This window comes from Sorex fumeus, unplaced genomic scaffold, assembly GCF_029834395.1.
Source record: "Sorex fumeus unplaced genomic scaffold, SorFum_2.1 ptg000035l, whole genome shotgun sequence".
Classification (NCBI taxonomy): Eukaryota; Metazoa; Chordata; class Mammalia; order Eulipotyphla; family Soricidae; genus Sorex; species Sorex fumeus.
In genome coordinates, this window is record NW_026606092.1 from 861138 (window position 1) to 874570 (window position 13433).

Sequence of the window (13433 nt, forward strand, 5' to 3'; positions counted from 1 at the left end):
GTGGGCTAGAGTATAAGAGGTTGCAAGGGTGCATTTGCAGCCATGTGCTCCAGGATGTTCTGTGTCACACTCTTCCGCTGTGTCACACTCTTCCGGGAGCTTTATTTCATAGTCTCTGGATCTTGACCATTGATGAAATTATATGGCGCCAGGGGGAAGTTTGTGGGTGTGACTGCCAAGCTACAGGAAAACTGAGGAGCTGGGGGGAAGGAGTGAGATTCTGAGTGAGCTTGGAGAGCTCAGTCACGGGTCCCACATACCTGGGTTTTTCTGCAATTTCTCTCATGGGTGAGGCTTGTTCGAGCCTATGGAGATCAACTGTGAGCATGGCGGCACAGTTGGATTCTGGAGGTTTTTGGCTGGGGGTTCTGCTGGGACAGGGAGGGAGACTCAGTCTGCCCCCCTCCGAGTTGCCCCAGTGAAGACAGCCTGGCGCAGGGTCAGGACATTTTGTCTCTGTGTGGCTTTAACTAGCATTTCTCTTAAGAAATGCTTACGGAAATATGTATAATATTACTCACATTTAAGAAGGGTTTTTTCTTCAACCATCAAGAAATCTTCATTTTTCTAAAGGGCTTTTGAGCTTTTCTGCTCAATATTTAAGAGTTCTTCATGTATTCAAGAAATTATTGTTTGTGATAGGAGTTTGAGCTATTCTAACATCTTATCCAGGATGTGTAACTCAGCCTCTCCTTTCCTGATTATAACTTAAAACTTCCCACTTCACTCCGAGCACGATGTGCATTGCTCCCTAAATTCTGATATGGGGTGTTTCCATGCTCATTATGATTTCTGTGTCACTGCAGAACTTATTGAGAATTATGCTTATTATGTTTTGAAGCAAATTGTTTAATTTTTGTCGTCTTTATATGATTGCTGTTGATTCTAATTTTATGTCATTGTGTCATTAATTCTTTTGGTGTTTTTTAAAATGTTTTTTGTGTGCTTAAAACAATGTGTTGTTTTTCTAATTATTTAGTCAAGGATTATAATTGTGTTCAGATATTCTAAAAATTTTTATTGACTGGCTAATAAGTTACTGAAAGGGTGTGTTAAAATTGTCAGTGATGAGGCTGGAGTGATAGCACAGCAGGTAGGGCATTTACCTTGCACATGGCCTGACCCGGGTTCAATTCGCAGCATCCCATATGGTCCCCTGAGCACCGCCAGGAGTAATTCCTGAGTACATGAATGAGGAGTAGCCCCTGTGCATTGCTGGGTGTGACTCAAAAAGAAAAAAAAATTGTCAGTGATGGGACTGGAGAGATAGAACAGGGATAAGGTATTTGTCTTGCATGTGGCTGACCCTGGTTCACTCCCAACCACCACATACAGTCCCCCTTGTATCACCAGGAAAAGCCCCTCCTCCAGGTGATATCCCCTCCCTCCCCCAAAAACAAGAAAAATGAAAAACTCAGTGATGGTCAGATAGTGAAACTAGCATAAGAGAGATTAGAAGGGGGCAAAAAACATACTTAATTAAGCATACACAAAGAATTCACATAGAGGGAAAAAAAAGAATTCACATAGAGGATTCAAAAGCAGTGAGGCAAGTTAGGGATGCATATTCTGAACCAAAACAAACAAAAAAAATAATAGGGGCCTGGGACTTCAAGGAGAAAGGAGAGTGACTCATATAATGCTCTATGATTAGATGTTTGCCATTCGTATATGGGCTGGAACGATATTGGCCGACCAGAGTTCGAGTCCTCCGCCCCTCTCAGAGAGCCCGGCAAGCTACCGAGAGTATCTCGCCTGCAGGGCAGAGCCTGGCAAGCTACCCGTGACTATTCGATATGCCAAACACAGTAACAACAAGTTTCACGATGGAGACGTTACTGGGCCCGTTTGAGCAAATCCATGAACAACGGGAGGACAATGACCATGACCATGACCATTCGTATATTTTTTTTTCTCTAGTGGAAAAGTTATTTCTTGCAATCATGCTAATCCTAGGTAAGAAACCCCTCCCCCAAATTTTCATTCTTCTGGATAATTAAGCGGTGGTAAAAAATCCTCATGAACCTCCAGGTTTTCAATTAACCACATCCTGAAATAATCTGCTACCAAAGAAGCATCTTTTGGGGAGAACTCTGTTTCAATAGATTTGGCAGTTGGTTCATTTTTCTCTCATAAATTTGGAAGCTATGTTGGGTTGTTATAAATTCATAATTATTATATGTTCATGACAAATTACCCTTCTATTTTCTTTGGGCTGGAGCGATAGCACAGCGGGTAGGGCATTTGCCTTGCACGCAACCGACCTGGGTTCAATTCCTCCGCTCCTCTCGGAGAGCCCCTGCAAGCTACCAAGAGTATCTCCCCCCCCTTCACGGCAAAGCCTGGCAAGCTACAAGTGACATATTTGATATGCAAAGAAAAAAAAACAGTAACAACAAGTCTCACAATTTGTTGCGAGATGTTACTGGCGCCCGCCCAAGCAAATCTTTGAACAACAGGACTGTGCAGTGCAGTCTTTCTTTTCTTTGTTTTGGCATTCACACCAGGGGGTAGTCAGGAGCTATATCCAGCTCTGTGCTTGCTCCTGATTTTCAGGGGACAAGAGGGCCCAGGGATCAGCCCAGGCCTCCTGCATGGAAAGCCTGCACTCAACCATTGAACTCTCTATCCAGCCTTTCCCTCTGTTTTTTAGTGTTTTGGTCACATATTTCAAACACTTTCTGAGAAATAGAAAATAATATGTAAAATTGTATAAAACACAATTATATTGGAGCCCAAGCTCCGTGGTGGAGCACCTGTCCTGAGAAAGGTTGACCAGTGGTTTTTCCTTCTAGGACTGTTCTTATTGTATTTTAGCAACAAGTTTATGCTGGCCTTAAAAAAAGAAGTTAAAATATGATATAGCAATAACCTAAATGTTCAGTGACAGATCTGTAGGTCAAGAAATTGTGTAATACTACTCAGCTATAAGAAAAAATTAGGGACTAGAGTGATAGTACAGCGGGTAGGGCGTTTGCCTTGCACGCAGCTGACTCAGGTTCGATCCCCAGCATCCTGTATGGTCCCCTGAGCACTGCCAGGAGTAATTTCTGATTGCAGAACCAGGAGTAACCCCTGTGCATCACCAGGTGTCACCCAAAAAAGGGGAAAAAATTAAATTTGGGACCAAAGAGATAGTACAGTGGGTAGTGCAATATACCTTGCATGCTAGTGACCCAGGTTCAACCCCCAGCACCTCATATGGTCCCCGAGTCTGCCAGGAGTAATTCCTGAATGCAGAGCCAGGTGTAAACCCAGACTACTGAGTTCTAAAAATTAAAAAAAGGGGGGAGAAATCTTTCCTTTCCCTGCAACTTGGATGAAACTAGAGGGTGCATGATAAGCAAAATAGTCAAGAGGGAGAAGCACAAATACTAAATTATCTCACTTACATGTGGTGCATAAAGAATCAAAGAAAGGCAATAGTAAGTCTACAAAAAATATTAAAACTGCAATTATTAAAAAAACTGGAAATAAATGAGAATGAAACTACCAAAAAAAAAAAAAAAAAGAGAAAGGCAATGGACAGTATCCAGTGAAAACAAACCTCTAGACTCTGACCACAAGAATGAAGTTAGTTACCAAGTGAAGGGGTAGGGGAGAAATAGGTGTTAGGAAATAAAAGGCTAGAAGTGGTATGAGGACATTAGTAGAGGGTCTTGGGCACTTGATTTGTTTTGTGGGCCACACCCAACAGTGCTCATGGGTTATTCCCATCTAACTGTATAGTTGTCACTCTGGGTGGTGCTCAGGGACTGTGTGGTGCTGTGGATCTTACCCAGAGCTCTTGCATGTGAAGCATGCATTATTGCCAGTTGTGCTATTTCTTCATTCCAAAAAGCTGCGTGTGTGTGTGCGCGTGTGTTCGTGTGTGTGTGTGTGTGTGTGTGTGTGTGTGTGTCTTGCTGGGGATTGAACGCAGCACCACACATGTGCAAAACGGTGAAATATATCTTTGGTCTAAATCACCAAGCTATGTCCTTGGTCTTTATATATATATATATATATATATATATATACATATATATATAAAGTAGTTCACAATATTTGATAACATTTAATATTCGAACACCAGTCCCACCACCGTTACACCTTTCCACCACTATATTTTGGATATTTCCATCCTGAACTCCAACCTCTGCCCCAAAACAGAATTGAAATAATTTATTATGTATTGTTTGTTATGAAAAACCACTGAAAATGCTCCAAAAAACTTCCTTTAGGGGAGAGTGTAAAGATTGTTGTATTTCACTCAAGGGCCATTAAGCCCTTCATAAGCGATTACTAATATGTTGTTAAAGGTTGAACCATGTGTGTGTGTATATATATATATATATATATATATATATATTTGTAAAAATATATTTCTCTCTAAGATTGGTTGCCTTCTACTTTAAACCACATCTAATGAGGTGTGCTACTCTTGGAATGTGAGTGGTGTGAGGTATAAGATGTCGAAGCCGCCTTGCAGTCTAAGAATAGGTTTACTTATGGGTGAGGCTCAGCCCGAGAGTGTGAAAAATGGCTGTGAGCATGGCAGTGATTGAATTCTGGAGGTTTTTGGCTGCTGGGGTTGGGTCCATTGGGGCAGGGAGGGGCCTCACCCACCCCCTCCGGGAACCAGCCTGGCACAGGGTCTGGCAGCATGACTATGGCATGTCGGGTCTTTTTTTTTTTAATTTTTATTAGTGAAACACTATGAGGTACAGTTGTAGACTTACAAATTTTTGTGCTTGGGTTTCAGTTATACAATGATCAAATACCAATCCCTCCACCAGTGCCCATTCTCCACCACCACGGATGCCAGTATTCCTCCCATCCCCCACCCCCCATCCCACCCTGCCTCTGTGGCAGGGCATTCTCTTTTGTTCTCTCTCTCTCTCCTTTTGGGTGCTGTGGTTTGCAAAAGAGGCATTGAGTGGCAATCATGTTCAGTCTATAGTCTGCTTTCAGCATGTATCTCCCATCCTGGGAGGATCCTCCCAACACCTTTATTTGGTGCTCCCTTCTCTATCTGAGCTGCCTTTTCCCCTAGCATGTGTGGCTGGCCTCCAAGCCATGGAGAAAACCTCCTGATATTTATCTCAGCTATTCTTGGGTGTTAGTCTCCTATTTTGCTACTTTATGTTTCCCAGATAAATGCAGTCTCTCTATGTCTGTCCTTCTCTTTCTGACACATTTCCGCTTAGCATGATACTTTCCATGTAGTACCACTTGTATGTAAATTTCATGACTTCATCTTTTCTAACAGCTACATAGTACTCCATTGTGTAGATGTACCAAAGTTTCTTTAATCAGTCATCTGTTCTTGGGCACTCAGGTTCTTTCCAGAATCTGGCTATTGTAAACAGTGCTGCAATGAACAAACAAGTGCAGATGTCACTTTGACTATACTTTTTTGTATGGCATGTCGTTTTATGTTCTTTTTCAAGAGAGAAGAACAGTGAGTCTCTGGATCGTGGCTTTTGATGAGATTATCTGGCCTGTCCTTGGTCTTTCTTCAGCACTTGTGGTGGTGAAAGTACAGTTGCACAATGAAACATCAACATTAATGCTGTTTTTACCATATTACATTAATAACAAAAAATATTTTTAAACAATAATAAGTTAGGGGGGCTGGAGCGATAGCACAGCGGGTAGGGCGTTCGCCTTACAAGCAGCCAACATGGCCGACCCGAGTTCGATTCCTCCGCCCCTCTCGGAGAGCCCGGCAAGCTACCGAGAGTAGTCGATATGCCAGACACAGTAACAACAAAGTCTCCAATGGAGACGTTACTGGGCCCGCTCGAGCAAATCGACGATCAACGGGAGGGCCTTTACCTTTACCTTTTAATAAGTTAGGGACCTGAAGATAAATCTCAGTAGTAGAAGAAATGGAGGAAGGGAAGAAGGGAAAGAAAAGAATGAATTTAAAAGTGTTACTACTTTCTCTACATTTTGCAGTTTTTCATTCTTTGAATGATTGCCTCATATTTTCCCTATGAAACCATTGCCAAGTTTTCTTTATTTTTAGGGGGACCAGAGCTTTAATAAAGAGGGTAGCGTGTTTGCCTTGCACGTGGCTGACACGGGTTCAACCCCCGGCATACCATATAGTCTCCCAAGTACCGCCACAGTCATTCCAGAGTGCAGAGGCAGGAGTAACCCCTGAGCATCACACGGTATGACCCAAAAAGCCCAAAAAATGGTTGAGGGGGGGCTGGAGCAATAATACAACAAATAAGGCATTTGCCTTGCCTGTAGTTGACCCAGGTTCAATCCACAGCATCCCATGTGTGGTCCCTTGAGACCACCAGGAGTGATCTCTGAGTGCAGAGCCAGAAGTAAGCCCTGAGACACACTGGGTGTGGGGCCCCACACTAAAAGAACTTTTTTTTTTTCATGCATATAGTTTAACACTACAGGTGTAGGTTTTCTTTACGAGAAGATTCTTTTTGTTGGGGCTGGAGTGATTGCACAGTGGGTAGGGATTTGTCTCGCATGCAGCCGACCTGGGTTCGATTCCCAGCATCCCATATGGTCCCCCGAGCACTGCCAGGAGTAATTCCTGAGTGCAGAGCCAGGAGTAACCCCTGTGCATTGCCAGGTGTGCCCCAAAAAGTAAAAACAAGAGTTATTAGCAAAGCAAGTGTCGTACGATCTGTCCAGCCCTTGAATAGATGTTTCTTAATTTATTGTGTACCTAGGAAACTGGAGAAATTTAAAATTGTATTATGCTTCATTTGATCTCTTTGGGGGTGTTTTTAGGAGTGTGGGTGCACCGTGCAGCTCATGCTCTTGTTCCAGAAGTGGGGCCTTCTTTCTGTCTTTCAACTCTTAATAATTTGGAAATTACCATATTGCATTCATACTTTGCAGAGGCCAGGATTAATTTATTCTCCTTCTGTTCAAGAGCCTTAAAATGAAGTTTTTTAAACCATTAACATACACAATGAATCAAAGAGTGTATTTTGCAGTATACTACACACACACTTTATATAAAGCTAGGATGTAAGACAGAAGTCAGTTCATTCACCTATAGATAAGCCGACTGATTTCAGTTCCTGCTTTTACCACTTAACAGTGGGTCGTTTTGGAAAAAGAAACTTTTTATTTTTGCGGGGTTCAGAGGTCCACACCTGGCAATGCTCAGGGATTACTCCTGGCTCTGCACCCTGGTCACTCCTGACAGTGCTCAGGGGACCACGTGGGATGCCGGAGATTGAACCAGTCAGCATCATGCAAGGCAAGCATCCTACTCACTATACTATCACTCTGGCCCCCATGAGGAAAAACAAAGAGAGCCACAGAATTGAGACACCATCCTACTTTCTTATGACCATGAAATGAGCGAATATATATCAAGTGGCGTGTCCATGGCTGGGCATGTCACCTGACGCACCATAAGTGCTGAAACAGGACCGGGATTCTGAGAACGGTAGCCTAGTGCCACTGGTGCTCACACTGTGCTCACCCTCTCTGGCCTGCAGTTCCTCTGCGACGAGGGTGCTGGCATTTCAGGGGACTACATTGATCGTGTGGACGAGCCCTTGTCCTGCTCTTACGTGCTGACCATTCGGACTCCTCGGCTCTGCCCCCACCCTCTCCTACGGCCCCCGCCCAGCGCGGCTCCCCAGGCCATTCTCTGCCACCCTGCCCTGCAGCCTGAGGAGTACCTGGCGTACATGCAGAGGGAGACCGGTGAGTAAGGGCGGGAAGCAGGGGCTTCCTGCCGGCAGGGCAGAGCATGCACCTGGTACATGCGTAGCCCTGAGCTGCGTCCCGACACCACATGGCCCCCAAGCACTGCTGGGCATCGCCCTTCTCAAGTTAAAAAAGGTGAAAGAGGAAGGGGAAGAAAGACAGGCAACGGAGAGGTGAGAGACACACAGCAAAAATAGTGACCCACCCAGAAAAATACGTCCCCTCCCACCCACCCTCTTTTTCAGGAGACTCCAAACAATATGGAGACAAAATCGTAGATGAGTTGCAAGACCTGGACACCCCCAGGTGGAGCGAGACCAAGTCTGGGGAGTCGGGGGAAGCAGCCCCCGAGAAAGCAGGTAGGACCTCACCCACCGTGTGCTCTGAAACAGGTCTCCCTGGCTTCCCTGACCCAGACCAATTGTCCTGTGCTGGCTGTTGGCAATGGGGTCATGCGTGCTGGGGGTCTGGCCCCTTAGCAGCACAGGAGGGTAATGGGGACTGTCGTGTTGACTCCTCTTTCCCCTGCTCTCTCCGATTCTTCCCTGTTCTTCGTATCCCAGGTGCAAGTCCACCCAAGGAAAACAGTAAGGAGTCAGATTTCTGGAAGATTCTCCATGAGCCAGAGGCACAGGCCCCGGAAGTGGAGGAAGTCCTGGCTGAGGTGAGTGCCCGTTTCCAGTTTTCCTGTGAGGCAGACCCTGGGGGTTCTGGGTGAGACCCTGGGAGCAGAGGGCACTCTAAGGTGCTCTCCATCGGCCTGGCCGTGACGGTGGGATCACACGTGCCTAGAGTCAGAGCCTTCAGAAACTGCCTGGTTTTCCATTCCTAGGAGCCAGAACCGATCCCCGAGGCAGCAGATCGCACTCCAGGCCCCGCTGACGGTGAGCAAAGCCCTGGGCCTCTGCCTTACTGCTGGCTTGGCAGGGCGGTGGTTAAAGCAGAACTCAGTACCAAGGAGGGGGTTATGCAGCCAGGCCAGCAGCCGAGTCACTTCTCCGGGAGTTAATCGTCTTTGGAGACCTTTTTTTTGCTTTTTGGGTCACACCCAGCAATGCTCAGGGGTTAAGTCCTGGCTCTACACTCAGAAATCACTCCTGGCAGTGCTTGGAGGACCAGATGGGATGCCAGGAATCAAACCCAGGTCGGCCGCATGCAAGGCAAACACCCTACACACTATACTATCACTCCAGCCCCTCCACTCTTGGCTGACTTGGTGATCCTGGATAATTAACCTCAATTTCTTCCCCCATCGAGTGCAGTGACAACCCCTGCCTTAGAGGATAACTTGTCGTGAGGGTTAAAGAGAAGGAATTTGTCATTTGCAGCAGGATGCCTAGTCCTGGTCCTGAGTAGATTTATATGTGTGGGAAATGGTGCACAGGAGCCTCAGAAGAGGAGTATTTGGCCCCAGAATCTCCTGGGTGCCCTTCAAACCTGGAGTGAGGGTGAGAGCATCAGCAGTGCATGAGCCCAGCGCCACGCTGGGCCAGTGCTCTCCAAAGGGCATGACCAACCCTCACTCCCTGACCACACTGACAGCTCATTCTGCAGGAGCTCCTGAATTGCCTCTCCTTAGCAAGTCAAACAGTGCAAGGCTTACAGTGTTTGCCTGGTAGTGGATTCAACCCCGGAGCCCCTCCAGGAGTGATCCCTAAATACAGAGCCAGGAGTAAGCCCTGAGCACCACTGGGGGTAGCCCGAAAACAACAACAAGACAAACAAAACCCCAGGAAAAAATAGGGCCAGAGATAGCTCAGCTTGTAGAGCACTTGGTTTGTATAAGGCTCAGGGTTCAGTCTTTGGTCCCCTCCCCAACCCCCACCCCCTACCCCACTGCACACAGTCAAAACAGAATTTAGACTAGCCAAGCCCGCTCTTTTTTTTTTTCCATTTTCTAGTTTTTGAGCCACACCTGGCGGTGCTCAGGGCTTATTTCTGGCTCTGCACTTAGCGATCACTCCTGGTGGGGTTTGGTGCCATTTGTACCATCTCTCCGACCACACGTTTCTTAATTGTTCTTTCCAGATTTTCACAACAATGTGCAAGTCAAAGTCATTCGGAGTCCTGCAGATTTGATTCGATTGATAGAGGAGCTGAAAGGCGGAACCAAAAAGGTACCGGCCCTTTCCGAGGGAGGGCGGAGCCCTGCCCCTCCTCTCCACCCAGCTCTTTGTCCCCACCCCCGCCCACCCAGGCAAAGCCCAACACAGGCCCAGAGCAACCTGCAGGCGATGCTGCCGAAGCCCCTCCAAAGGAGCCAGAGGTCAAGGAAAAGGGGGACCCTGAACCTCAGAAAGAGGTAGTAGAGGAGGAGGAGGAGGAAGAGGAGGAGGAGGAAGAAGATGAAGATGAAGATGAACGGCAGTTACTGGGAGAATTTGAGAAGGAACTGGAAGGAATTCTGCTCCCTTCAGACCGAGACCGGCTCCGTTCGGAGGTGAAGGCCGGCATGGAGCGGGAATTGGACAGCATCATCCAGGAAGTGAGCCCCGCTCTGGCCCAGGTGTCCGGGCGGGCCGAGGGTGCACGCGGCACCTCCCAGCACAGCATGGCCACGCCCCAGTGGGCGTGTTTAACTTCATTAAGGGAGGGGGCGGCCCCAGAGCGGTGAGCGGCTGTCTGCACCAGAGTGGCTGGAGCCTGGTACCGTGTGTCCCCTAAGAACAGTCCCCAAATACTGAGCTGGGAAGCTAACCCCTGATGCGACCCAAAACAAGTGGGATGGGAGGGGGTCAGGGAGAAGAATGGGACTCAGCTAGTAGTCTGGACCTCCGGGCCCTAGTCCCCAGACCCTGACGCTCCGCGCCCCACCGGGCTGTTGCAGACCGAGAAGGAGCTGGACCCCGACGGGCTGAAGAAGGAGTCGGAGCGTGACCGGGCCCTTCTCGCCCTCACCTCCACCCTCAACAAACTCATCAAGAGGCTGGAGGAAAAGCAAAGTCCAGAGCTAGTGAAGAAGCACCGGAAAAGGAAGTTCGTCCCCCAAAAGCCTCTCCTGGCACCCCAGCCAGCAGGTAAGCGCTGGAGGAGCGGAAGGAGACTGCTCGGCTCAGTAGCCCTCAAGGATGTCTCCGGGGAATCCCTCCTGAGATGGCTCGTTTGCCGTTTGCCGCTTCCTTTCTCGACCATGCTTCTCACTCTGGCCCTCCCCTGGCCAGCCGCCTCAGCCCTTTGCCTGGTTTCCTTTTCATTCTTTCAGGAAGCTGCTGGGTCTCTGGCTTGACCCACCCACTGCCCCCAGCCCTTTGTCCTGGAGAGTGGAAGATGGGGGAGAGAACCAGAGACAGCTGCCGGGGAACCAAATGTGCCAGAGATGCACACCTGAGGGAGGAAGCAGCTTGTGGAGTTAGGACTTAGCCTCCAAAGAGGCCCCCCCAGCCAGGGAGAGCCGGGGGAGCCCAGCTGCCCATTGCCTGGACCAATGTGACATTGCCCCCCCACCCCCAAGCCTCCTGCAGGCCTGGAGAGCACGTTCCAAAGAGAGTCGAGTTTGAACCCTTCCGTCCCATTGTCTTCCATCCCAAAGTGTCTCTCAAGCACCTGCAGGTGCCAATCTACACTCCCCCAACCTGCTGCTGCCACCTCGTCTGGCCCAGGTGGCCTGGATTTTACTTCTGGAAACAGTCATTTGCCTGTACATGATGGTGAACCATAGAATGATGGCACCCAGAGGGCAGGCGCTACTGCAAGAGGAAGAGAGAATTCTGCAGGCTGGCACAGGGTGGGGCACGTTTAGGTGACCCTGACTCCCCACCAGGCCCCAGGCAGGCTTGCAGAGGTGTCTCTGCAGCCCCTCCTTCGAGTCATGGCCCTGCTCAGTGTCATCCCCCAGCTAAGACAAGGATTCTGAGCCATCACCAGGCTCCCAAGGTGGAGGCCCAAGTCAGGACCTGCCTGTCCCCTGACGAACGGGGAAAGCCTGTCTACAGCTGAGACAGACAGGTGGCAGAGCCCAAGAAAGCTAAGGGGCAGGGGGACGCACTGCCCCAGGGGGTGTCCAAGCCCAGCCTTGCCTCCCGCCCCGGCACCCTTCACTATCCACGGCGCTCCTTTCCAGGGAAAATCGAGATCAAAATTGTCCGACCTGGGGCTGACGGGACCGAGGAGGAGACACGTTGGCTGACGGATGAGGACACAAAAAATCTCAAGGAGATTTTCTTCAATATCTTGGTGAGAGGCATCCTACATCACGGGCCTCCCAGCCTGTGTCCCCACCTCACGCACCCCAAGCATCTGGGACCCCAGGATATTCTCAGGGGGGTCACAGATGAAAATCATGTGAGGGGCCGGAACAAGAGTACAGTGGGCAGGGTGTTTGCCTTACATGGGGACAGACCAGGATTTGATCCCTCGCATCCCCTAGGTCCCCCAGCATTGCCGGATGTGACCCAAAAAGCAAAAAAAGAAAAAGAAAGATAGAAAAACAGAAAGAAAGAAGAAAGAAAGAAAAGAAAAAAGGAAGAAAGAAAAAGGAAGGAAGGAAGGGAGTGAATGAGGAGCCAGTGCACAAGACTAGAGGGCCAGCCGATATTACGGGGGATGGGGGCGGGAGGGTTAGCACAGTCAGAAGGTGGAGAATCAGGCAGGCCCCCCTCCAGCCATTCTGCGCTTCTGGGTTCTCTCAGCCGAGGCTGGGCTTTCCCTTTGTTCCCACGGCGAGCCCAAGGAGTGGGGGTGCCCACACCCACCCCTGCCCCGGGCCTCCTTGGGGCTCAGCCACTCAGTCACATCCTCCCACAGGTCCAGGGTGCCGAGGAGGCACAGAAGGAACGGCAACGGCAGAAGGATCTGGAGAACAACTACCGCCGCGTGTGGGGCTCGCCCGGTGGGGAGGGCACGGGGGAGATGGACGAGTTTGACTTCTGAGACCCCCTTCCCCGCCCCCCAGACTCCCAAGGAGTCCAGAGTCTTCTAGACCGAGCTTGCCTTTGCCCCCCACCCCCAGGGGCCCTAAAGGCCAAGCAGCAGAGCCGAGCTGAGCTGTGCCCCTAAGGGGGCCCTCCTGGGGGTGCAGGGGCGCTGGGGAGCCGCTCCATCGAGAGCCCTCCGCCAGACCCCGGGCCCATGAATTTGCACTTGCAGAAACCTCCCTCACCCCCTTCCCTGTCGGTCCCCCCAACATTTCCTGTCACCATCCCCCAGTTTGTCCCCGGCCCCTCCCCTACTCAAGCTCCAACAGGACAGAGGGGCGGGCCAGGGACAGGCCCCAGGAGCACAGGCCTCTCTAGTCATGCCTGGTCTTGGGGCCACCTCACCTTCTCTTGGATGGACTTCGATGTCCCTTCCCAGCCACACTGTTCCCCAACAACCTCGCCTCGATCAAGGCACCCCCACTTCCTGGGGAAACGGGAGCGCCTCCACCTCTGACAGTCCTAGTGAGAAGCGGGGCACAGAGCCCGCATTTCTTCAGCAATCAGGTTTCTAAATAAAAAACTGGACCATCCGTCCATTCATCTCCTCTCTTCAGGGGATGGGTTGGGGGCTCGAATTAGGATGGGCTGGTGTTCTCATCAGGGTGGGGGGCACACACTCTGCGCCCAGTGGCCTCGGTGATGGCTGTGATGGGCAGCAGGAATTGGAGAATGCTGGTAGGGCCCGAGCAGTTGTACAGCGCCAAGGGCCTTTGCCTCACACGTGGCTAACCCAGGTTCAATCTCATGTCATCCCCCAAACTCCACCAGGAGCGATTTCTGAGTGCAGAGTACTGCTGGGTGTGCCCCCGCTAAAAAAGAAACCTAGACTGGTGG

At 49.7% G+C, this 13433-nt stretch overlaps 1 protein-coding gene across 3 annotated transcripts in view; it reads left to right on the top strand.

The window, feature by feature from the left end:
• OS9 (OS9 endoplasmic reticulum lectin) overlaps nucleotides 1-13133 on the top strand; it is a 39942-nt gene extending 26809 nt beyond the window's left edge. The window contains exons 6-14 of one of the 3 annotated variants that reach the window (XM_056117606.1): nucleotides 7470-7680; nucleotides 7929-8042; nucleotides 8247-8347; nucleotides 8516-8567; nucleotides 9712-9800; nucleotides 9881-10189; nucleotides 10511-10700; nucleotides 11744-11856; nucleotides 12427-13133. In XM_056117606.1, coding sequence (XP_055973581.1) covers nucleotides 7470-7680; nucleotides 7929-8042; nucleotides 8247-8347; nucleotides 8516-8567; nucleotides 9712-9800; nucleotides 9881-10189; nucleotides 10511-10700; nucleotides 11744-11856; nucleotides 12427-12552 — 1305 coding nt within the window. In that variant the 3' untranslated portion in view covers nucleotides 12553-13133. The remainder of the gene's footprint in view (nucleotides 1-7469; nucleotides 7681-7928; nucleotides 8043-8246; nucleotides 8348-8515; nucleotides 8568-9711; nucleotides 9801-9880; nucleotides 10190-10510; nucleotides 10701-11743; nucleotides 11857-12426) is intronic. The other 2 variants (XM_056117607.1, XM_056117608.1) reach the window with 2 other exon arrangements.
• Nucleotides 13134-13433: the final 300 nt, after the last annotated feature.